This window comes from Lichenostomus cassidix, chromosome 1 (genome assembly GCF_008360975.1).
Source record: "Lichenostomus cassidix isolate B80296 chromosome 1, HeHo_3.0, whole genome shotgun sequence".
Taxonomy (NCBI): domain Eukaryota; kingdom Metazoa; phylum Chordata; class Aves; order Passeriformes; family Meliphagidae; genus Lichenostomus; species Lichenostomus cassidix.
Genome location: NC_139479.1, coordinates 276,421 through 298,229, shown reverse-complemented (window position 1 = coordinate 298,229; position 21,809 = coordinate 276,421). Strand labels below are relative to the sequence as shown.

At 52.9% G+C, this 21,809-nt stretch overlaps 4 protein-coding genes across 4 annotated transcripts; 1 reads left to right on the top strand and 3 right to left on the bottom strand.

Moving 5' to 3' along the window:
- The first annotated feature begins 1,171 nt into the window (after positions 1 to 1,171).
- LOC146443995 (olfactory receptor 52R1-like) lies at positions 1,172 to 2,956 on the top strand. The gene has a single exon (XM_085068352.1). It carries the CDS (start codon positions 1,562 to 1,564, stop codon positions 2,504 to 2,506), a length of 945 nt encoding a protein of 314 aa, XP_084924478.1. The 5' UTR covers positions 1,172 to 1,561; the 3' UTR covers positions 2,507 to 2,956.
- Positions 2,957 to 11,524: 8,568 nt separating this feature from the next.
- LOC146443994 (hemoglobin subunit epsilon) lies at positions 11,525 to 13,272 on the bottom strand. Its single transcript, XM_085068805.1, has 3 exons — positions 13,151 to 13,272; positions 12,813 to 13,035; positions 11,525 to 11,740 (listed from the first exon to the last, which is right to left on the bottom strand). The coding sequence occupies exons 1-3, from the start codon at positions 13,240 to 13,242 to the stop codon at positions 11,612 to 11,614; spliced, it is 444 nt and encodes a 147-aa protein (XP_084924931.1). The 5' UTR covers positions 13,243 to 13,272; the 3' UTR covers positions 11,525 to 11,611.
- A 3,415-nt stretch (positions 13,273 to 16,687) lies between these two features.
- On the bottom strand, positions 16,688 to 18,310 carry LOC146443993 (hemoglobin subunit beta). Its single transcript, XM_085068608.1, has 3 exons — positions 18,124 to 18,310; positions 17,803 to 18,025; positions 16,688 to 16,916 (listed from the first exon to the last, which is right to left on the bottom strand). Exons 1-3 carry the CDS (start codon positions 18,213 to 18,215, stop codon positions 16,788 to 16,790), a joined length of 444 nt encoding a protein of 147 aa, XP_084924734.1. The 5' UTR covers positions 18,216 to 18,310; the 3' UTR covers positions 16,688 to 16,787.
- A 1,729-nt stretch (positions 18,311 to 20,039) lies between these two features.
- Positions 20,040 to 21,446, bottom strand: LOC146443992 (hemoglobin subunit beta-like). Its single transcript, XM_085068930.1, has 3 exons — positions 21,290 to 21,446; positions 20,959 to 21,181; positions 20,040 to 20,261 (listed from the first exon to the last, which is right to left on the bottom strand). The coding sequence occupies exons 1-3, from the start codon at positions 21,379 to 21,381 to the stop codon at positions 20,133 to 20,135; spliced, it is 444 nt and encodes a 147-aa protein (XP_084925056.1). The 5' UTR covers positions 21,382 to 21,446; the 3' UTR covers positions 20,040 to 20,132.
- Between the last annotated feature and the right edge of the window lie 363 nt (positions 21,447 to 21,809).

Below are 21,809 nucleotides of genomic sequence, written 5' to 3'. Positions count from 1 at the left end.
TCCCCTCCCCATGATATATCAGGTTCCTTACAGCCCAAACTGTCCAAAAAATTCCATGATCACTCTCACATCTCCTCCAAATCAAAACACTGGAAGAAAGGAGGTGCAAACCAGCAAAACACAGCCCTGTTTGTGAGGTCATCAGCACTGAGAGGGTTAAAAACCACTGCCTTCTCTGACTTCTGTCTAATTACACCTGAAGGAGCAGGGGAGATGCAAAGTTCCCTGCTGGGATTGATGTCAGGCAGAAAAACATCTCTGGTCTCTGCAGAGCAGAGTCCCTGCTGGAGACCTGCGGGAGGCGGGGGAATATTTAGGGTTGGGGCAGCAATTTGTTGCTCTGCAAAAAGGGCTTTGGTGCCATTGCTCTCCCGGGCAGCCCCACTCCTGTCTCCCATTCCCTTTGCCTTTGCCTGAGGATTGTATTCCCTGTCCCCATGTTCTCCACACCAGAATGAAGGTTTAGGTAGAGCAGCATCAACAGAGGCAGCTGCCAGGAAGGAGGTGAAGAACAAAATTGTCAGGACTTTAGATTCCCGGGATATTTAAAGCCACATGGAAAAAAATGGGGAATGTTCCCAGAGTGCAGGTGACCCCCAGCCCACAGCATGTGTGAGGTTTCCAGCACAGCCTTGACAGTCCAGCTCCAGCTGGGGACTGATGCCATGCTGGGATGGGCTGGGATGGTGACAGTGTGACATCTGTCTCTGCAGACAGCAGGAACAGCAGGAACAGAGCCCAGCTCGGCTCCATCAGACCCTCGGGGAGGAAAAGCTCCAGCCTGTTCTGGGGCACTGCTCATCCCTCTGCTGCCTGCAGGTTTCCATCGGCTCCAGGGAGGCTTCCAAAGGCTCCTGTCAGGTGGGGACATCAGCCTAATCTGCACTGCTGGGCTCTTCAAGGAATCCTTTCTGCCAGGTACTGGGGGAAATGAGCTGAGCGCAGGGTGTGCAGGGTCTGGTCTGGGGGAGTCCCAGCCTTCTGGGGGACAGTGGGTGGCACTGGAGCACTGGGCTGGTGGGGCAGGGGCAGGGGGTGTCAAATACTGTGACGTTGGCACTTTTTGCCCTGAAATTGGGTGTTTCTTGACCCAGAGGAGCACTTGACACCTCAGTGTGCACTGATGAGCAGCACAGTGCTGGTCAAACGCCCTTAGAGCTCCAGAGCTGCTGATAAGGATTCATCTTCCCACTAACCACACTTCAGGAAGGTTTACTTCAGACCAGCTTTCCTCTGCTCTCCTGGGCTGGACACCCTTTGGACACTGGACAGTAGCAAGTGTGCACCTCAGGCAGAATTCCTGTTTAATTTATCCAGGAGGAATCCAGTATGCTCCAGGAGAATCCCACCAGGAGGGACACTTCCAGTGGAAGCTGTCAGCACACTTCACTCACAGCTGCCAAAGGCTGTGGGGGAAATCTGAGCTTCCAAACCCAGTGTCATAGCAGTGGCCAGTGTCTCTGTTTGCCACTGGCCAGGTCAGGTTGAGAGTGTTTGATGCTTTTTTTTTTTTCCCACAGGACAGAAAGCCCTCAGCATAGAAAAGGGCCAAGAAGGGTTAATGTCTCTGAACTCTACTGCCTTCTCCCATCCTCCCTATTTCCTCCTCACTGGTATCCCTGGGCTGGAGGGGGAGCAGTTCTGGATTGCCTTCCCCCTTTGCATCATGTATGGCATTGCCCTGCTGGGGAACATCACCCTTCTCCTCATCATCAAGACAGAGCCCAGCCTGCATGAGCCCATGTTCCTCTTCCTGGCCATGCTGGCCTTCACTGACCTGGTCCTGTCCAACTCCATACTACCCAAAACACTCAGCATCTTCTGGCTGGGCTCTGGGGAGATTGGGTTCTCCTCCTGCCTCACTCAGATGTTCTTCATCCACACCTTCTCCATCGTGGAGTCGGGTGTGCTGATGGCCATGGCCTTGGATCGCTTTGTGGCCATTTGCTTCCCGCTGAGGCACTCCAGCATCCTCTCAGTGCCCGTGGTGGTGGCCCTGGGGAGCCTGGTGCTGCTGCGGGGGGTGCTGCTGGTGACCCCCACGTGCTTCCTGCTGCGCCAGAGACACTTCTGCCAGCAGCCCATCATCGCCCACTCCTACTGTGACCACATGGCCGTGGCCAAGCTGGCCTGTGGGGACATCAGGGTCAACGCCTACTACGGCCTCTTTGTGCTCTTTGTGGTGACAGGGACTGACCTGGCGCTGATCGGGGTGTCCTACACCAAGATCCTGCGCGTGGTGACCAGGCTGCCGTCCAGGGAGGCCAGGCTGAAAGCCTTCAGCACCTGCACGTCCCACCTCTGCATCATGCTGGCCTTTTACACCCCTGGCCTCCTCAGCACCATCGCCCACCGCTTTGGGCAGGGCATCCCTCCCCCCGTGCACATCGTGGCTGCCCACCTGTACCTGCTGGTGCCCCCTGCTCTGAACCCCATCGTGTATGGGGTGAGAACCAAGAAGCTCAGGGACAGGGTGGTCATCCTGCTCCAGCGCAAGGGGACCTGACCCAGATGGGTTCAACTCAATCATCCTAAAGGTTTGTTCCAACCTTAATCACTCTGTATCTGCCTCAAGCTATGCTCATAATGTACTGCAGCTGCAGGTCAATTTTACAAGAGAGATAACTGGGACTGTTCAGGGACAAACCTCCCTCCCTGTCCAGAGTTTAAGAGATCCATTCTTGCAGAAATCACTTGATTCTCTCCTCTGTTGTCGCAGTCCATGAGGTTTCCATCCATTGTATGATGAAATTTGGCATTAAAACATTCAGTCTCACTTCTACACCACTGGGAATGAGAGTTTACCCCTCTCAGGAGACAAACCCCTCACTGCTAAAATTCTTTCTCTATTAGAAAAAAATCCTCTCATGGCTAATTATTTTTACTGTAAGGCTAAGTAGATCTGAAAGACCGTCCTGCAGCGGATTTCATCTTACGAAGAGTCTTCCCGTACTGTGTGATGACATTTAATAAAAGCCCTCTAGATGTGGCATTTTGGGATATGGGTTTGTGGTGGCCTTGGCAATCTTATATTTATGGTTGGACTCAATGATTTTAAAGGTCTTTTCCAACCTAAATGACTCCATTATTGTATGGGAAGGTGCTCAGATGGGAATGGTGACCACCCTTATAGAAGGAAATGGGAAGAATTCCATGTTAAGCATTAACCTTGTTTTTGTAAAGAAGGCAAAAACTTCAACAATCCTGTGCTAGCAGATTCCAAATGTCCTGTGTAAACACAAAGCCTTCCAAAGAGATCAGGAATCCTCGTGCTGCAGTTATTTGGAGTGATCTGTCATGGGGAGATCATCACTTACTGGACTGGATTGCACACACTCCACCCCTGTGCTCAGGTGAGAGCTCACCTGCAGAGCTGCTCCAGCCCTGGGGCTCAGCACAGCAAGGAGCTGGAGCTGCTGGAGAGAGTGCAGAGGAGGCAGCAGGATGAGCAGAGGGATGGAGCAGCTCTGCTGGGAGGAAAGGCTGGCAGAGCTGGGATTGTTCAGGCTGGAGAGGAGAAGCTTTGGGGTGACCTCATTGTGGCCTTGCAGGGCCTGAAGGAGCTGACAAGAGCCATTTTCCACAGGCTTCACAAAAAGGGGTGTTATTTTCATTGTAATTAAGAACATGAGATCTCCCCTCATGGCCAACATCCCTCCCTCCCTCCCTTCCACCCCCCTCCCCCCCTCCCTCCCTCCCTCCCTCCTTCCCCCCCTCCTTCCCCCCCTCCCTCCCCCCTTTCCTCCCTCCCTCCCTCCATCCCACCTTGTTGCCTCCTCCAGTGGCAAAGGGAGGGATGTTCTAAGAGCTGCCTTATTACAGTGAGGCGTGAGGGCAAACATCTGCAGAAGCAGTGGGATGATTCATCCAGCTCCTTGTGACCTGTGACATGTTTGTGTTGGAGCTGGATGGACTTTAAGGTCTCTTCCACCCCAACCCTTCTGTCATTCTGCACCATCAGATACTCACATCTCTCCTTCCTGTACCTGCAGAGGGTCTCCCAGGAAAGTTTCCTCCTGCCTGAGCTCTCTTGTTGAGGCAATAAACCAATACCACGTTTCTGTCCTGCTTTGACATGATAACTTTTTCCCAATCTCATTTAGCTCCTGGTGCCAACACAAGGCAACTCCACAACAGCTCCCACTGGCCACTGGGCTTCACTCCTAGGAGCACATTTGCATCATCCCCTTTGACACAGTAGATCAGCCAAAAAAAAAATGAAGAAGAAGAAGCATCAAGTGAGCCTGGGAGTCCTGGGGGAACCTTGTGGAGGGAGATATTAGGACACATTCTCTGCAGCCAGGAGGGAAGATGCTCAGGCAGCTCCTATTTGGGTATGGATATGGAAATATCCATATACATATCTGCATTTAAGGCAAAGTGATCTGGGCTTTTCTGGGCTACTTTTCCCATGTCTCACAGCTGTAGATAAATATCAGCTCACTTTGACAGTGCTGCTGTAGTTGCAGTGATGATCACCTTTAAGGGCAGAGTGCCCATGTCATGAAGAGCTTGTTGCCTCCAGACTCTTTTTTCTTGAACACACCATTTATCCAACTAGGGCAGACCAGGGGTGACACAAACTGCCTTTGGCAGTGCCAGAAGTGCCATGATGAGATCTATGAATCCTGACAACCAGCTGAGGTTCTGCTTCCTACAGAGCAGGGATTTGCACCCAGGTGAGGGGCCAGACCTGTAAGGAAGGACAATTCTTGCCCACGTTTCAGCTTGACCAGGTGGGTAAGCAGGACTGAAATCTTCTCTTCCCAGCATGCAGAAGTAGTTCCTGAGCAGCACAGGGAGCTGCCAGAGCTCTCCCCTCCAGGAGAGGGGGATGTGGTTATTGTTGACTTTGCTCGTGCTGGAAAACAGCACCCGAGTTTGTACACACAGGCATATCTGAGTCCCAAATCTCCCAGCCTTGGGCTGCAGATGTTCACAGTGCTGCTTTTTGGCATCCACAAGCTGCTGGGTGCTTGGCACAGCAGTGCTGCACTGCCTGGGCTCTCAGCTGTGCTCAGCTCTGAGATTCAGAAACTGCCTGGCACAAAGGACTTCCCTCAGGTCTCTGCTGCCAAGGTTATTTTTAGAGAAGGAAAAGATCATCAAGCCTATGATTTATTCACAGAAAGAAGGAAAAAGGAGGTGCAAATGATATAAGATAATAATAATAATAATAATAATAGTGACAAAAATGGATCTAAAATGAGGATGAGGCTCCCAGCCAGCAGAGATGTGCTCTGCAGCACCTGCACAACAGGGATTCAGAATCTCCTCCATAAAGCACTGACTCCACACGCAGATCTCTGTGTGAGGGAGGCACCTGGCAGTGTCCAAGCCCAGGTCCCAGTATGTGCAGGGGGCTCCTCCTCTCGCTCTCCTACCAGGCCTGGAAAAGCCAGAACAAGGACCAGTGAGCTCCCTGCTGACTCCCCAGGCCAGAGGTGGGATTTCTGTATGAGATACACGCCTGCTTTCCTTTTCCCTTCAGCCAGGATGTCTCTCTCCAGTCCTTTTGCTCCCTGGAGCAGCACAGGATCACATTTGTCAGTCGAGTAAGCAGCTCCCCGTGCCCCAGCACAGCAGGTAATTCATCATCATTCATCAGCCAGGTCTGGCTCCCTCCAGCTCCATGAGCACTCTGATTTTCAGGAGTTGTAGTTCTCCACGCCAGGAATTGATCACAAAGGTAAAATTCCTTCTGGCTGTCTCAGCCAAATGAGAACTCCAGATCCCCATCACCTCAGGGACACAAAGCTCTGCTGGGTGTCCTGATTGCTCTTTTACGAGTTTGGTGAATTCTTTTGCAGGATGAGCAGGATCTGCTGCAGGATCTGCTGTGGAATCTGCTGTGGGATCTGCTGCGGGATCTGCTGCTTGGGCTCTGGCAGGACAAAAAGACACTGCAGTAGGGAAATGAGCAACAGTTGCTTCCTTGGACCTTCCAACAGGAATGCCAGGAGTGGGAAGTGGGAATGTTTGGTCTGCCATCCCTTTCTGCTGCCTGTACACCATTTCCATCCTGGGAAACAGTGCCATCCTGTTTGGCATCAGAGCAGAGCCTCTGCCAGCCATGTTCCTGTTCCTGTGCCTGCTGGCCATGCCAGCCCAAGGGTGGAAGATTTTGGACTCCCACTGGCCACTGGAATTCGTTCCTAGGAGCACATTTGCATCATCCCCTTTGACACAGTAGATCAGCCAAAAAAAAGAAGAAGAAGCAGTGAGTGAGCCTCAGAGGGAAATATTAGAACACATTCTCTGCAGCCAGGAGGGAAGATGCTCAGGCAGTTCCTGTTTGGGTATGGATATGGAAATATCCATATAAATATCTGCATTTAAGGCAAAGTGATCTGGGCTTTTCTGGGCTACTTTTCCCATGTCTCACAGCTGTAGATAAATATCAGCTCACTTTGACAGTGCTGCTGTAGTTGCAGTGATGATCAGCTTTAAGGGGAGAGTGCCCATGTCATGAAGAGCTTGTTGCCTCCAGACCACCTTCTGAGGGAAGAACCTTTTCCTAACATCCAACCTAAACCTCTTTGAGTCGACTCTGCTGGCCACCAATGCCTGGACATGTATCTATGAAATAGGAAAAGGTCTATGTTTTCACACACAAATTATAAAGTTGTGATTCATGCTGCAGGAGCTGAAAGTCACCAAACATCTTGTCATCCCAAGGGCTGTAACCAGCCCACCCTGAGGTGTTGCAGACTCAGAGCAGCTGGGATTGTTCATCTTCTCTTCCTGGACCAGAAACTTGATGAGTCAATGCAGACCCTGATGTAAACAGCCTGTGCAATAGCACAACACCAGCAGGTCACAATGGGAGCAGAATTACACCCAAAAAGGGGTCAGGAACTCCTGAAATGAGATGCCTTCACATGCTCTGGGTGTTTAAGCTCCTGTCACCCAGGAGATCTATTCCAGACAGAGCCTGGAGAAGTGGCTCAGATCACCCTCAAGCAGGGAGCTGGGGTTGTTTTATACAATCACAGAATGGTTTGGCTTAGAAAAGGACAGGGACACCTTCCACTGGACCAGGTGGCCCCAAGCCCCATCCAACCTGGCCTTGGACACTTGCAGGGATCCAGAGGCATGCTGGATTTCACCCAGAATACCCTGTCTTCTCTCCATACCTCCCTCTGCTTTGATTTCCATGTACTTGAATGGAATTGCTTGGGTATGAGGTTAGAAAACACAGTCAAAGCTGAAAAGAGACCAAAATCATTGCTGGCAGTGCTAGGTGCAGTCAAGGGCCAGTGCCTTTCTCACTCTGCAGCATCCACCCCTCAGGTGGCCCTAGGAACTGCCAAAATAAATCCTGTTGTTTTCTTTTCCTTACATGAAGCTGTCATTGCTGAGAATCACCCAGGAAGCCTAAATGGGCACATCAACACCCAAGGGGTATTTGCTGAGAATACACAGAAAAATAACAAAATGTACCTCACACATTCCTGGTCAGACCAAGCACTGACTGCTCCTCAGTGCTTCACCTGATAAGATTTCACTGATGGGACCCAAAAAACAGACAATATCTTCCTCAGGCTGAGACCCTTCCGAGGGTTTTGGGGTTGACAAACCTTCACAAGGTTTCCCACATCAACAGATGTGTTGCACTCACCCACCCATGTGTTACACCACCCAAAAAGAGTGGTAGGAGGGCAAGAGTGGTCCTCAAACTCCTTTCTGTGAGACTGATTAGTGTGGGACTTGACTGCCAGTGATGCCCTGTCACAGTCAGGTGTCTCGAGCTCTGCTGGGGGCTCTGGGTGTGTTGGGGCTGCACAAATCCTGCTGCAGCAGAGGGAAGCACATCTTCTATGTGGAACCAAGGTTTTAACACCCTTATAAAAGCACAGAAGGCAGTTGTTATCAGCCCAGTGCCTGCCTGGTGTCCTGTGCAAGCTCTGGGAGCTCCCCGTGCCCTCCATGCACTCACTGTGCAGAGTCAAACGAGTCCTACGGAGATCCCAGTGTCCTCATCCCCCCTACAAAGTGATTTCATGAACAGCATTTAGTCAGGAGGTTTGGGGTCCCTCCAGCTGGAGCCACTCACACCAGCCCAGAGCATATCCCTGCCCATGGCAGGGGAGAACTAGAGCAGCTTTAAGGTTCCTCCCAACCCATCCATGATTCTACTGCTCCTCCTGTCCCCCAGCTACACCCTTTGCTATCCCTGAATGCACCCTTCAGTGGAAGGAAAAGGGGAAAGCCTGCAGTTGTCTCCCTGTTTGGTGTCTGTGCAGCACCTGGCACTGTGGAACTGTGCTCCCAGCATCTACAGAAACAGCAGCAATTAGCAGAATTTATCTGTCACCCAGGCTGGCCCCGAGGGCACAGGTCACTCCTGCTGGTCTAGGGCATTGGCAAATCCAGAACCCCTTTTTTCCCTTCATTTCCGAGTTTATTCACTATTCCAGTTGCTGCTGCCATTGCTATAACCCCAGCTGCTGCCAGTGCCAGGCATTTCAGTCCATATTTATTAGGAAAATACACAGCAACTACAGTTCTTAGCAGGAATGTTGATATTGCAGCAGCAGCTGTGAGTAAATTAGGCAACGTGTGCACAAAGCCAGCACTTGTCTCTCCTACAGATCTGTCAGCCCAGGGTTTCCAACCTCAGCCCACAGACTCCTCAGGGAAATGCTGTGCTCTGTGGAATACAAATCATAATAGAAGAGAGATGTTTAAAGGGCTCAAGTTTGAACTGTGGGGCTGTAAGGAAAAAATTAAAAGTAAGTTATGAAGTACCCCTCAAGCTGACAGTAATGAGTTCCCGACTTGCCCACTGCTCTTTTTAGGGGCTGATGTGGGAGAGGTTAAACTTTTCCAGCCCCCAGCATTCAAGAATTCACACTCAATCTGTCTATGTAAACAGGGAACTTGGTATTGCTTAATTGAGAGCTAAACTCATTGGCATACCATGAGAAATGGGGTTGGTGTATTTTCAACTGCCCCACATCTCAAAGCTCCAGACATCTGCACCTCTGCTCTTCACTTCAGCAGCTTGATAATTAGCTTGATAAGTTAAATCAGCAGACCTCTTTCCAGCATGCTCTAATGACCTTCAACACGAAAATGCAGATTTAAGTATTTTAATCTGGGTGTGCAAACTCGAATGTGCACCACATCCTCATGCTCTGCAACATCCCACAAAAATAAATGGGTGGATTTATTCACTCTGTGTATCACCCACTGTTCTGGTCTTGGTAAATGTGGGTAAAAATTGGGATAAGTCACATCCTCTACCCATGGGGCTGCCCTGGAGGGTGGACATCCTGCCCCCTGCCCCTCCATGAAGCTGTTCCCCTGGATTCCTGCACAGCCAGACACAGGCAGGAATGTTCCTCAGCTGCTCCTGTCCCTGTGAGACACACCAGTCCCTGCTGGGTTGTGCTTCCAGCACATCTGCCAGGCTCCCAGTGATTCCAGAACTGCTTCACCATCTCCAGGCATGCTCAGCATGGCTGGCCAGCTGGGGATCCATCACAGGTTGGACTCTATGATCCTGGAGTGCTTTTCCAACCTCAGTGGCTCTGGGATTCTGGTCAGTCTTTCAGTGCAAAAGCTTCACTCTCCCTTCTCCTTGTGCGTGGCAAGATTCAAGTTTTCCCATGGCAAGACTTTGGGGTGAGAGGGCTGGGAAAGGCCAGGGAGAAGAAGGAGCAGGGTGACCTGTCTGCACAGCAGCCATGAGCTGACCTGGGCAAAGAAAGGTTGAGGAAGACACAATAAAAATGCTGCCAACAGTCAAGCAGCAGAATGGCTTGGTCTTGGAGGTCACTCCAAGGTGAGAACTCCTGCACTTCAGGCAAAACTTTGGGATAGGAAAGAGTAACTCCTCACCAGCTCAGAAATGTGATTCTTGCACGTGTCTGGTTCTGTGCTGCAGAGAATTTGGGCTGGAAGGGCACTGAAAGAGCGGGGAGGAGGCAAGGGGGCGGAACAAAGGAAAGATGAGGTAGATCAGCTCTGACAACTCCCTCTGGGGTTTCCAACCTTCCTTTCTCCAAAGTCACCAAGGGATCAAAAACCTTTTAACATCCACATGCTATTTCTGAGGGGCTTTGCAGCACTGCTGCAGTTGCCATGACATTAGCTCGTGGCAGTGACACAGGCAAAGGTTGTGATCCTGTTCCTGTGATCCTGTTCCCAGCCAGCCCTTGCACGAGGGGCTCCTGGAGGAGAGCCAGGAGAGCTGATCCCATCCCTCCAGCCTCACCTGTTGCTCTGGCCGTGTGGATTAAGCCCATCCTAGGAAATCTGCAAGGATCCTTTTGTGCCACAGGCAGAAAGATCTTCTGTCCAAATATCTCTGTGATGTAACACACGGAATGAGAACTGCCAGAAACGGTCGCTGCAGGAGCACAGATTCATTGGGCAAGTCAGGAATTCCACTCTGCTTCCTGGAGAAAGCAACACCTTTATTTACCTCTCAAAAGCAATGAAGCATCTTTTAAACATCAGAGCAAGCACATGGTCAGTCCTGCTCCTTGCAGCAGTGTCAAGCACAGCAGACACATCCCGGGGCAGCTGATGTTGTGATTGCATTCCAACCCCAGCAGCTCAGGCTCCTGCAATGCTCCATGACACTGCCACTCCTGACAGAATTCCCTCAAGAGGTGTAAAATTGTGCCTATAAATACATGATAAATAACCCAGGCAGGGGCAGCAAGGAGCTGTTTAAAGAGTATTTTTGGCTTGTGGTAAGAAGTGAACTGGGGATTTTTTTCTGCTACTGCAAATTTTGTAAGTGTGGGGATAAGGCCAGATAAAAATAATTACACCTGATAGTCCCCTCATTCCCCTGCTCCTGATTAACATTTGAGTAAGAATTTATTAAAAAACACTGGGAATTGCAATCAGCACAGACTTGGTTCAGGTCTGGTTTAGAAAAGACAGAAAACCCCTGAATCCCTCTGAATTGCATCATGCAGCTCTGGAATGGGGGGAAGTTCACCTCAGCAGGATGATGGATTGTTCTCTTCTTTCACAGCATCACAAAACTTTGATGAATGAGCTGCACATGGTGCTGCTTGGGAAAGAAAGGAAGGGAATGTCCACAACAAGAGCAGAGAGTAATGACTGAGCAGATTGCAGGAGAGGAGGATTGTCCTTTGGTAAAACGGGTAGGAAAAGGCATTGGAAAATAGTGTTAAATCAGAGAAATCACAGTTGTGATCTGTGCTTGTGATTCCTCAGCCACTGGGAGATGACACTTCTCCTCCTGGAGACCACCATGAAAATCAGACTGGTTTGGTTGGGAAGGGATCTTAAATCCCATCCAGTGCCACCCCTGCCATAGCAGGGACACCTTCCACTGTCCCAGGCTGCTCCAAGCCCCAGTGTCCAACCTGGCCTTGGACCTGTCAGAGTTTCTCTCCCAGCCCTGCACTGGCAGTGATCACACATGAGAGAGCACTGCGGGTTAGGGAATCTCAGTCTGACTGGAATCACCCACACACCATGGCCCTGCGTTCCCAGCAGGGCCTCCTTCCCCAGCACAGACACACCACACGCTGCACACGGGCTGATGGAGGGTTTATTTGGTGCTCAGGGGGCTCCCAGCAGGGCTGGGGTGGGCAGGGGGCTCCTGCTCGTCTCGGGATGCTCAGTGGTACTTGCGGGCCAGAGCGTGAGCCACCACACCCACCAGCTTCTGCCAGGCCGACTGGCAAGCAGGGCTGAAATCCCTGCCGAAGTGGGAAGCCAGGACGATGACCAGGATGTCCCCAAGGAGCTGGAGGAGAGAGGAAGACAGGCAGGGTCAGTGCTGCTGGAAGCTGCAGGTCACTCAGAACCGAGCAGGGAGCTCAGGATATCCTGGCTGGGGCTGAGCTGCCAGACCCACTGCCACCAAGGCTCTGCTGTCCCTGGAAACAACGCCACCACCCCCTTGTGTCCTGCGCTGCCTTTGGCTCAAACAGCTTCTCCTTTATGTCTCCCTGCCTTTTCTGCTGCAGATTTCCCCCTCCCCAATCCCTCTCCTTCCTGTCCCCCCTAGACACCACCTGCACCCCACAGGTTTCCTCTCCCTGACTTCTCGCTGAGGTGGAATTGCCCTCCTGAAAGGACTCACACACACTGCACAGTCCTCCTCCCTTTCCTCCTCAGCCCCTGGTTACAGGCACGGCTCACTCCCTGTTCCCTGTGACAATAAAATCTGCAGTCTTTCCATAGAAAGCTTTGGGGCTTGGGGAAACAATATGTGTTTAATTCTCAAAAATAACATAAAAACAGAAAGAAAGAAAGAACCTGGAATTTCCCCATTTTTTGAATGCTAAAGCATTTGGATTTGTCTTGAGACCCACCCTGAAAAACGCTATTTTTTTTCTTTTTGTCTTTAGATATAAATGAAGAGAATGATCCATTTTTAAATCAAAATGTTGGAGAAGGGGGGAGTGTCCCACCCCCCACACTGGACAAGGCAGGACTCTGCTCCTTGGTTCTGCTTATCTTGCTGTGGAAACCTGGACATCCTGAAATGCTCTGCTGAGCTTCCCTCTGCTGTGACTCCTCCAGCCCAGGCAGCACCTTCCCCTGGAGCCATTGCCCAGCCAGCTCTCCCCCAGGTAACCATCTCTCCATACCTTCCCCTCCCTAGTGTTGTGCTGGCTCTAAAAATGGGACTTTTTCAGGAGAAAGTCACACACACTGTTGCAAAGAGCCTTGTACAACCATCTCATCTCTTGGGCATTACATAGGGACTCTTCCCCCACCAGCCTAAGAAAATGTTCCTGGACAGAGCAACAGCAAAGTCTGACTCTCCCCACACAGCCCAGGGAAGGGTTGGGACTGCAAACACAGCTCACCCTGAAGTTCTCAGGGTCCACGTGCAGCTTCTCACAGTGCAGTTCAGACAGCTTGGAGTAAGTGCCCTTGATGTTGTCCAGGTTCTTGATGGCTTCCCCAAAGGAGGTGAGCACCTTCTTGCCATGGGCACGGACCTTGGGGTTGCCAATGATGGCCGTGGGGCTGGACAGGTTGCCGAAGTTGTCAAAGAACCTCTGGGTCCAGGGGTAGACAATCAGCAGTCTGGGGAGAGATGGAGCAGCACAAGCAGACAGACACATGTTAACACTCCCAAATGCAGTTTCCCCAGCTCCCCTCTCCCCATGCAGCCCAGCAGGTTCCCAGGAGCTGCACCTACCTGGCCAGAGCCTCAGCACCACATTCCTCCACGTTGACCTTGCCCCAGACGCTGGCGATGAGCTGCTTCTCCTCGGCTGACCAGTGCACCATGGTGGCTGTGCTGGGCTGCAGGAGGACACAGATCCTGAGCTGAGCCCAGACCCTGCTGGCCTTTTATCCACTGCCCACTGCCCCTCCCCGGCCTGTCCAGCAGGGCCATTGGCTGGGACAGCTGGGGGTCCCTGGGGGAGCAGTGGGGGACAGGAGGCGATGGCCAGGGCGTGGCACGCCGAGAAGGGGCCTCTGGTTATCCTGAGCTCCAGAGCTTTATCCCTTCCCCCCTGCGAGGGCAGTTCCTTCACCTTCCAGCGTGGGCCCCTGTGCAGACAAAGGGCTGCAGGAGCCCCAGCAATGCTCCATCACCACTGGCCGTGGGCAGGGGCTCAACTGGGACCTGTGTGACTTTTGCCTCCCAAATGCTGGGCTCTGCCTGGCATCAGTGAAATGATGCCAAAACACAGCCCGTGGCAGAGCCATCCAGAGGGGTTTGGCACCAGCAAACCCTGCAGGTCCCTGCCCTGCCCTGCCCAAGGACTTGGGTCTCCCTGCACCACCAGGAGCTATGCAGGAGCTGCTCAGAGGATGCTCAGGCTCTGCAGCCAAAATCTGCATTAACCCCATTGTCCTCCTCCTGTAACAGAACTTGACCTGTTCAATTTATTTGTGCCTTTTGAAGCAGGAAGAATTACAGTTGGACTTTGGAGTCCAACTTTGGAGCTGGACTTCAATGATCCTGGCTGGGCTTTTCCAATTCAAGCTATTCTAAGACAGAATCTCAGAATGGTTTGGGTTGGAAGGACCTTAAAGCTCATCCACGCCATGTGAGGTCCACCCAGATGTTCTCCCCTCAGACATGGCAGGACCAGCCTGGTGCAGTGCTGAGGGCAGGGAGCAAGGGCAAAACAGGATCAGCCCATTCCTGCTTTCAGCCACATCCATAAAGGGTGGTGAAACAGGCTTGGAACAGCAGGTTTGCTGTTGCAGGTTCTGCCATGGGCTCTAAAACCAGCAAAAGCTCAGCTCAGGGATGTCCAGCTTGTGGGGGAGCCCAGGGCCTTCCCATCTGAACCTGTCAAATTCCACATTCCCATGCCACATTCAGCCAGGCCAGGCTCTCCTGGAGGAGGTGTTTGGATTCCCCTGACACACCCTGGAGCCTGCAAGGGGTGAAGCCCCCTCGCCAGGAGCAGTGTCCTGGGAAATTCCCTCTTTTAGTTTCTGCATAAAACCCCAAGAAACACTATGCTTGCTGAAATCAGCACAGGGGTTTTGATCCTGATCCCAAGGTGCCAGGGCCAATGCACTGTTTTCCTGTTCTTTTCCAGAGGATTTGGGCTGGGCTGAGGAAGAGCTGCTGGGTCCTGTCAGACTGGGAACAGGTGAGGGGGTGACCAGGCTGCAGCATAGCTCCTCTTACACATTGACACTTCCTCCAGGGACCCTGCTAAGGGTCTTTTGCACTGAAAATATGGCAGCAAAAGCAATTAAAAGAAAGAAAATAGCAAGAGAGATCTCTAGCCTGACAATATATCTTTCCCACTCTAGTTGTAGTTTTTTTTTAGTGGAATAGGGATGAATAATCTTTATTAGATTTGCCTACATTCCCCTTTTCTCCAGAAAATCCAGTCTCCACAGCTGGGGGCTGGACCATGATGATAAATTAAATTGAGCTCAGCCTGGCACAGGCAGGGAGGGAATATGCAGGGAAAAGGCTGCCAGGCTGCCATCAGTGCCCACCCTCCTGTACCCCATTATCAGCCCTACCAGGACCTGGGTGCTTGCCAGTGCTGCACCAGGCATTCCCCAAGGGCTGCTGGCACCCACAGGGATGCTCTGACACCGTGGAATGGGAGAAGGAAAAGCAGCATGGGGAGAGGACATCCCACAGATTTGTGCTGGGGAAACCCACAGCAGGGTGTCATCCCCAGCTGGGAATGGAGATGGGAGTGAAGCCACAAGGCAGCACCAGCAAGGACTGATCCCATCCTGCCATGTCTCACCAGGTGCAGGGAATGCTGAACCCTGAGGTCTGCTCAGGTTAAAGGATCATGGAATGATTGAATGGGTTGGGATGAAGGGGCCTTAAAGCCCATCTTGTTCCATTCCCTGCCATGGCAGGGAGACCTTCCACTGTCCCAGGCTGTTCCAAGCCCCAGTGTCCAACCTGGCCTTGGACACTGCCAGGGATCCAGGGGCAGCCACAGCTTCTCTGGGAATTCCATCCCAGGGCCTCCCCACCCTGCCAGGGAACAATTCCTTATTCCCAATATCCCATCTCTCCCTGCCCTCTGGCAGTGGGAAGCCATTCCCTGTGTCCCGTCCCTTAATCCCTTGTCCAAAGTCCCTCTCCAGCTGTGTTGCCCTTCCTACCCACAGATACCTCACCTGCAGGAGGACACCTCCTCATTCAAATAGTTCAGTCATTTCTGCCTGAAGTCTATGAACAATTATGTTCCTAGGAAACTATTAATATCTGTCATGAAACCTCTGAAAAGTCATGTAGGATTTTGGGGGGGGGTTGGTGACTCTGTGCCTGCCCAGTCACCCTGCAGGGAGAAAAACCCTTTGGGACTTGCTGTGAATCATCTTCTCCCCTTCTCCGTGTGTACATCCATACCAGGAACAAAATGCCTCTCTCTTTTGGTGACGTGAGTGAGAAAGGGCATTTATGGTTCACAGGGGGCTTCTAGCACGTTCCCATGGGTCAGGAGCAGAGAGTGGACTTCCCAGAGATGTGGGTGAGGCAGGGACAGAACGCAGTGCAAACGGCGTGTCAGAAATCCTGGGGCAAGTAGCTTTGCCCAATTTTTTCTCTTAGAAAAGAGCACATCCTTTCAGCCCAGCATTGCTTTTGCTGCGTCATGCTCTGCTCAGATGTGCTTCCCATGCCAAGAACAAGCCCTACTCAAAAGAGTCCTGCTCTGCAGGCACCTAAACCCACCTAAAACTTGCATCCAGGAAATTATTAAGTGGCTGCTCTTGGCAGAATCAGCCTCCCCCTAGAATGCAGAGTGGGCGGCACAGGGTGGGAGAGATGTGAATAAACAAAGTCTGGACAGGCCTTGATAGCAAAATGTTTATCTAAAACCTGCCCCCACCCAGCTGGCTGCTGGGCCTGTGTGACTCAGCTGATTTTGGGTAGGTTTTATGCCAGGGATGAGCCAGAGTAGATTAAAGTCTTCAATTTGTTTATCCGCCCCCCAGAAAAATATGAATTCTCTCAATTTCCCTTGTCTCGGAGAGACATGCCGGTTTTACAGTAAAATTCTGAGTAGCTCCTCCGTGCAAAGTCCCCGGTGTGTGACCACGGGGGTGGCAGGACTGTCTCAACCCAATACCCTGAAAGCACAATTTCCAGCTGCAAACCCTACACAAGCCACCAAAACCACCAAGAACAATGACAAGTGGTATTTTCTGGGACCCTGCTCAGGCTGCCAGCCCAGCCCACCTTCCCCCCAAGCCCTCCAGCCCCTCAGGGACACACAGATGCAGCGGAAACTTCACAGGATGAGCTTTATTTGGCTGTTAAAGCTGTTGGCTCTGCAGGGCAGCGGGTGCAGGACACCGAGGCGCTGCCGCGGCATTCCTGCGGCTCTTCAGTGGTACTTGCGGGCCAGAGCGTGGGCAACCACACGCACCAGCTTCTGCCAGGCAGCCTGGCATTCGGGAGTGAAATCCTTGCCAAAGTGGGCGGCCAGGACGATGATCAGGATGTCACCCAGGAGCTGTGGGGACAAGAGCACCCTCAAGTTAGCAATGCCCTGTACATCCCCACACGAGCCCTCATACTACACCCAGGGAAGCCTCCAGGAAATCTGTTGTCTTAAAAACCTCCCCCAAGTCCTTTTTAAGATGCACGTTAAACTTGGTCTCTGCTCTTACTCCAAAGGTTCAGGTTCTGCTACCATATGGGAAAGTAACCAAAAATTCCCTAGAATTTTTTTGATTAATTTTTTTTTCCCTTCTGGCTTAATTTTGGAGCCTCTCCCAAGCAGAAGACCCAGCTGAGCTCCCAGCACAGCAAGAGCTGGCACTTGGCCCTGCAGAGAGCACTGGCACCAACAACAAACTCATGCTGACATTGGGGGATCTCTGCCAGCCCTGGGGACAAATGTCGGGGTTAATTCCCCACTGAGATACTCTCAGCTGCAGAAATGCAGGAGCCAAACTTTTCTCTCTGTAGATCCTCTATTGCTTTCGGCATCCAGCTGCCATGTCCTGCTCCTCACTCTTCTCCCTGTTCTCCTCCGTGCCAAGCTTTCCTCTTGCTCCTTCTCTTCCCCCTTGGCTCAAACCTCTTCCTGCTCAACAACTGCTTTCTCTTGGTTCTCCCCCTCCCTTTGCACACTGAAACCACATCCTCCCCTTCCTGTCCCCCATCTGCCCTCACTGCCCCCTCCACGCAGCCCCTGGCACCTCTCAGCCCTGTCACCTTCTCACCAGGCTGCCCTCAGTCCCTTCCTTCTCTGTCCCTCTGTATCTCCCCCTCATGCTGACCACCAGCCCCTCTTCCTCCTGCACTGCCCTGGCTGGGGTAAACCCCTCTCCTGGTGAGGATCAGGGCTAGGGGAGACACTGCAGTGGGGAGGGTGACTCAGGGGCACAACTCACCCTGAAGTTTTCGGGATCCACGTGCAGCTTGTCACAGTGCAGCTCGGACAGCTGGGAGAAGGTGTTCTTGATGCTGTCCAGGTTCTTGACAGCTTCCCCGAAGGAGGTGAGCACCTTCTTGCCATGGGCTTGCACCTTGGGGTTGCCCAGGACGGCAGTGGCGCTGGACAGGTTGCCAAAGGAGGCGAAAAACCTCTGGGTCCAGGGGTAGACGATCAGCAGCCTGGGGAGAGACACAACAGACACAATCCCATTAATGCTCCGGTGACTGAGTGGTTTCTCTCTCCCCATGCCCAGCAGGTTCCCAGGAGCTGCACCTACCTGCCCAGGGCCTCACCGCCGCACTCGGCGACATTGACCTTGCCCCACAGGCCGGTGATGAGCTGCTTCTCCTCGGCTGTCCACTGCACCATGGTGTCGGCAGGAGGTTTGCGTGTGGCAGAGGCTCGGAGGAAGTCTGGGCTCTTGCTCCCGAAGGATCGCACGCTGGGGAGCTGCTCTGCCTGTCCCCACTTTTATACACTGCGCTGGGCCCCTCCTCCTCCCTGTGCACCCCTCCATTGGCTGGGCTCCCGGGGGGGCCCCTGCAGCCCTGGCACCCCAGGGAGGGGACCCAACACCAGGGTGGGGCTCAGGGCAAGGTGCCCAGATCCAGTGCCGTGCTGGGCTGGCCACCCGCCCTCCCCGGTCTCTGATTTCCAGCCCTGCTGAGGGGTGGCATTATCTGCACACAGAGTCCCAGCACGGCTCCGTGCAAGTTCCGCAGCAGCTCCCCAGGGAAGGTGCCAGGCCTGCTGCCCCTTGGATGCTGCCAGCCCCTTGGATGCTGCCAGCCCCTCAGACTTGGGGCTCTTGGGTTTTCCCTCTGAATGCACCAGTTTCTCCTTCACCGCTTCTGGCAGGACCTGTCAGGCTTTGGGTTCTTCCTGTTCTTTCCCATCAGGTCTTTAAGAATTTGATAACTTCAGGATGACACTGCTAAAACCACGTCAAGGCCTTGCAGCCAAGAGGGAACTCCTGTCTCAAAGAGCCTCTGGACAAAGGTGAGGCAAGGCTGGAAGGGAGATGTTATAAGCCAGGACAAACCAACTGCCTGCAGGGTGTTGGCTCACAGGGCACCAGGAGAGAACACTGGGCATACTGGGATTTCACAGAATCTGAGAAACCCTGAGGCTGGAAGAGCTCTCCCAAAACATCGAGTCCCAGCTGTGCCCAATGGGCACCTTGTCCCCAGCCCAGAGCACTGAGTGCCACAGCCAGGCCTTCCTGGGACACCTGCAGGGATGGGGACTGCAAACCTCCCTGGGCAGCCCATTCCAGGGCTTGATCACCCTTCCCAGGAAGAAAAAACATCTGCAGGGATGTGCAGCCTGAGACAGTGCCTGACCCAGGGATTCAGCAGCCAGATGATCAGTGGCATGTCTGAGAGCTGGGAGAGGCCACTGGGTCTCCTGGGGCTGCTCTTGTGCTCCTGCTGCCAGCTGAAGGTGGTGAGGTGGGATGCAGACAGTGGGGACAGGGATGCAGCACATGGGACATGGGGATGCCCTGGTGGGGTCTGGATGACCTTGGAGCAAAGCATTTGTGTTTGTTCCTGCTCACTGCAGGATGGCACTTGGCCAAAGGACTCTGGGCCAGGCCTGGGGGTGACACTGTTGCCCAGCCCTCCACAATCAACACTGTGGTGTTTCATGGAATCACAGAATCCCCGACTGGTTTGGGCTGGAGAGGACCTTAAAGTTCGTCCAGTCCCATCCCCTGCCATGGGCAGGGACACCTTCCACTGTCCCAGGGTTTTTTTAAGTCCCATTCAACCTAATCTTGATGGTTGTGTCTGTTACATTCTGCCTTTGCTAATCTAAGAATGACAATAACTTAAAAAACAAACCCAGACCAACAAAACCCCAGATGCAGGACGCTGGAAGCAATGGTCCCTTCCCAATCTCCCTGTCACCTCCTCCCACTGCACATTTTTGTACAGTTCTACTCCACTTAGTCTGTGAAAGCCTTAAAACTTTATTACCTGATGTCTCCAAAAAGTACCAGTGTTTCTCTTTGTGTTTTGTGGTGTTTATTGGGTTTTGTCCTGAACATTCCCCTGGGCTCTCTTTGTCAGAGAAGTTTTACTTGCATGAATGAGATCGCAGCTCATGTTATCCCATATTAGTGAGCATCTGCTTCCCCAGCCCCCCGGTTCCCCTCCTCCCTAATCAAAGAACAAGACATCTCCTCATGGCTGGAGCAGTTGGTGTTTATTTGGAGATTAGAGCCCAGCAGAACCCGAGGAGGATTCCCCAGGAGTGTCTGCAGGCAGGAGGGCTCCCGGAGGCTCAGTGGTACTCGTGGGCCAGCGCATGGGCCACCACACGGACCACCTTCTGCCAGGCAGCCTGGCAGGCAGGGGTGAAGTCCTTGCCATGGTTGGCAGCCAGGACGACGATGAGGATGTCACTCAGGAGCTGGCAATGGAGGGAAGAGAAGCCATCAGCTGGTGCTGCCCCTGCCTCCCCCCACCATCCCGCTGTGGTCTCTGGGGAACTCACAGCACAGCAAAGAGCAGATTTATCCCAGCCCCGTGCAGAGCACTGCGCTCCTGGCACATCCTGTTGTCTGGCATTCACCAGGATCCCTGGCTGTGCTGGATCCTCTCCCCAGCACCTTCCTTTGCCTGCTGTGCCATGTCCTCCCTCACCTTCCACTGAGTTTACCCCTTCCTTTTCCATCCCCACCCACCCTGGCTGTCCCTGGGCTCAGATCTGTCTTGCCAAAATGACTGTGCTTATTTTCTCTTCTGGTTTAACCACTCCATCACAGCCAAGCTCAGCTCTTCCCTCTAAACCCTGCCTCAGTTTCGTCCCTTCTGGTTGTTCCAAGATGTTTCTTCTGACCAGGACACATTTGTCTCTGCATTTCTCCCCATTCAACTCCCCTGCTGGGCTCTCTCCTCTCACAGATCCCATAACTCCTCTCCATTCCCCCAAATACACCTCTCCTTTCCCCTCCACCGCCACTGCCCTCCACAGGCTCTCAGGCTCTGGCAGCCCCAGGGTTTCTCTCGAGGTCTCACTGACTGTCATAGCCCTCTGAGAGCCCTGCAGCACCTCCAGAGCCTGGAGCCCTCTGCCCAGCTGAGACTGCAGCCCTAGCATTGCTCACCCTGAAGTTCTCTGGGTCCACATGCAGCTTGTCACAGTGGAGTTTGCTCAGCTGAGCAAAGTATTTCTTGATGTTGTCCAGGTTCTTGATGGCTTCCCCAAAGGAGGTGAGCACCTTCTTGCCATGGGCACGGACCATGGGGTTGCCCAGGATGGCCGTGGGGCTGGACAGGTTGCCAAAGGTGGCAAAGAACCTCTGGGTCCAGGGGTAGACGATCAGCAGCCTGGGGAGAGATGGAGGGACACAAACAGACATAGAGACATTGATATTCCCACGACTGAAGTGGTTTCTCTCTCCCCGTGCCCAGCAGGTTCCCAGGAGCTGCACCTACCTGGCCAGAGCCTCAGCACCACACTCAGCAACATTGACCTTGCCCCAGAGGCTGGTGATGAGCTGCTTCTCTTCAGCTGTCCAGTCCACCATGGTGTCAGCAGAGAGGTTTCCCTGAACAATGCCGAGGATGTGGCGCCAGAGCTGCCCCAGGGATTTTTATACACAGCTTGGGCTAATCTCAGCTCCCGGAGCCACTGGCTGAGGCTGGGGAGGGAGCGGGGCTGCACAGGGAAAGATAGTGGGTTTGGATGCTGTCCAAGGGGGAAAGGGGCCCTGTGAGTGGACAAGCCTCACCTCAGCCCCATGCACAGCCCTGAGTTCAGGTGGAGCTGCAGCCCAGCTCTGGGATTCCCAGCTGGCACAGCCTGTGTGGCCCTACTGGGGAACATCATTCTGTCCTGCCAAGTCAATCCTTCTAAGTGCTTAGCACAGGGAATCATGGAATCCCAGACTGGTCTGGGTTGGGAGAGACCTTAAAGCTCATCCACCTTTTGCCATGGGCAGGGACACTTTCCACT

What these genes read in the sequence shown, in the direction of transcription:
- LOC146443994 (XM_085068805.1), bottom strand. Translation starts at nt 13,242, where the DNA reads ATGGTGCACTGGTCAGCCGAGGAGAAGCAGCTCATCGCCAGCGTCTGG. An exon ending in GGTGCTGAGGCTCTGGCCAG is followed by an intron (nt 13,036 to 13,150) that starts GTAGGTGCAGCT and finishes ATCTCTCCCCAG; the next exon opens with ACTGCTGATTGTCTACCCCT. An exon ending in TGGACCCTGAGAACTTCAGG is followed by an intron (nt 11,741 to 12,812) that starts GTGAGCTGTGTT and finishes TCTCTCCTCCAG; the next exon opens with CTCCTTGGGGACATCCTGGT.
- LOC146443995 (XM_085068352.1), top strand. Translation starts at nt 1,562, where the DNA reads ATGTCTCTGAACTCTACTGCCTTCTCCCATCCTCCCTATTTCCTCCTC.
- LOC146443993 (XM_085068608.1), bottom strand. Translation starts at nt 18,215, where the DNA reads ATGGTGCAGTGGACAGCCGAGGAGAAGCAGCTCATCACCGGCCTGTGG. An exon ending in GGCGGTGAGGCCCTGGGCAG is followed by an intron (nt 18,026 to 18,123) that starts GTAGGTGCAGCT and finishes GTCTCTCCCCAG; the next exon opens with GCTGCTGATCGTCTACCCCT. An exon ending in TGGATCCCGAAAACTTCAGG is followed by an intron (nt 16,917 to 17,802) that starts GTGAGTTGTGCC and finishes TTGTCCCCACAG; the next exon opens with CTCCTGGGTGACATCCTGAT.
- LOC146443992 (XM_085068930.1), bottom strand. Translation starts at nt 21,381, where the DNA reads ATGGTGGACTGGACAGCTGAAGAGAAGCAGCTCATCACCAGCCTCTGG. An exon ending in GGTGCTGAGGCTCTGGCCAG is followed by an intron (nt 21,182 to 21,289) that starts GTAGGTGCAGCT and finishes ATCTCTCCCCAG; the next exon opens with GCTGCTGATCGTCTACCCCT. An exon ending in TGGACCCAGAGAACTTCAGG is followed by an intron (nt 20,262 to 20,958) that starts GTGAGCAATGCT and finishes CTCCATTGCCAG; the next exon opens with CTCCTGAGTGACATCCTCAT.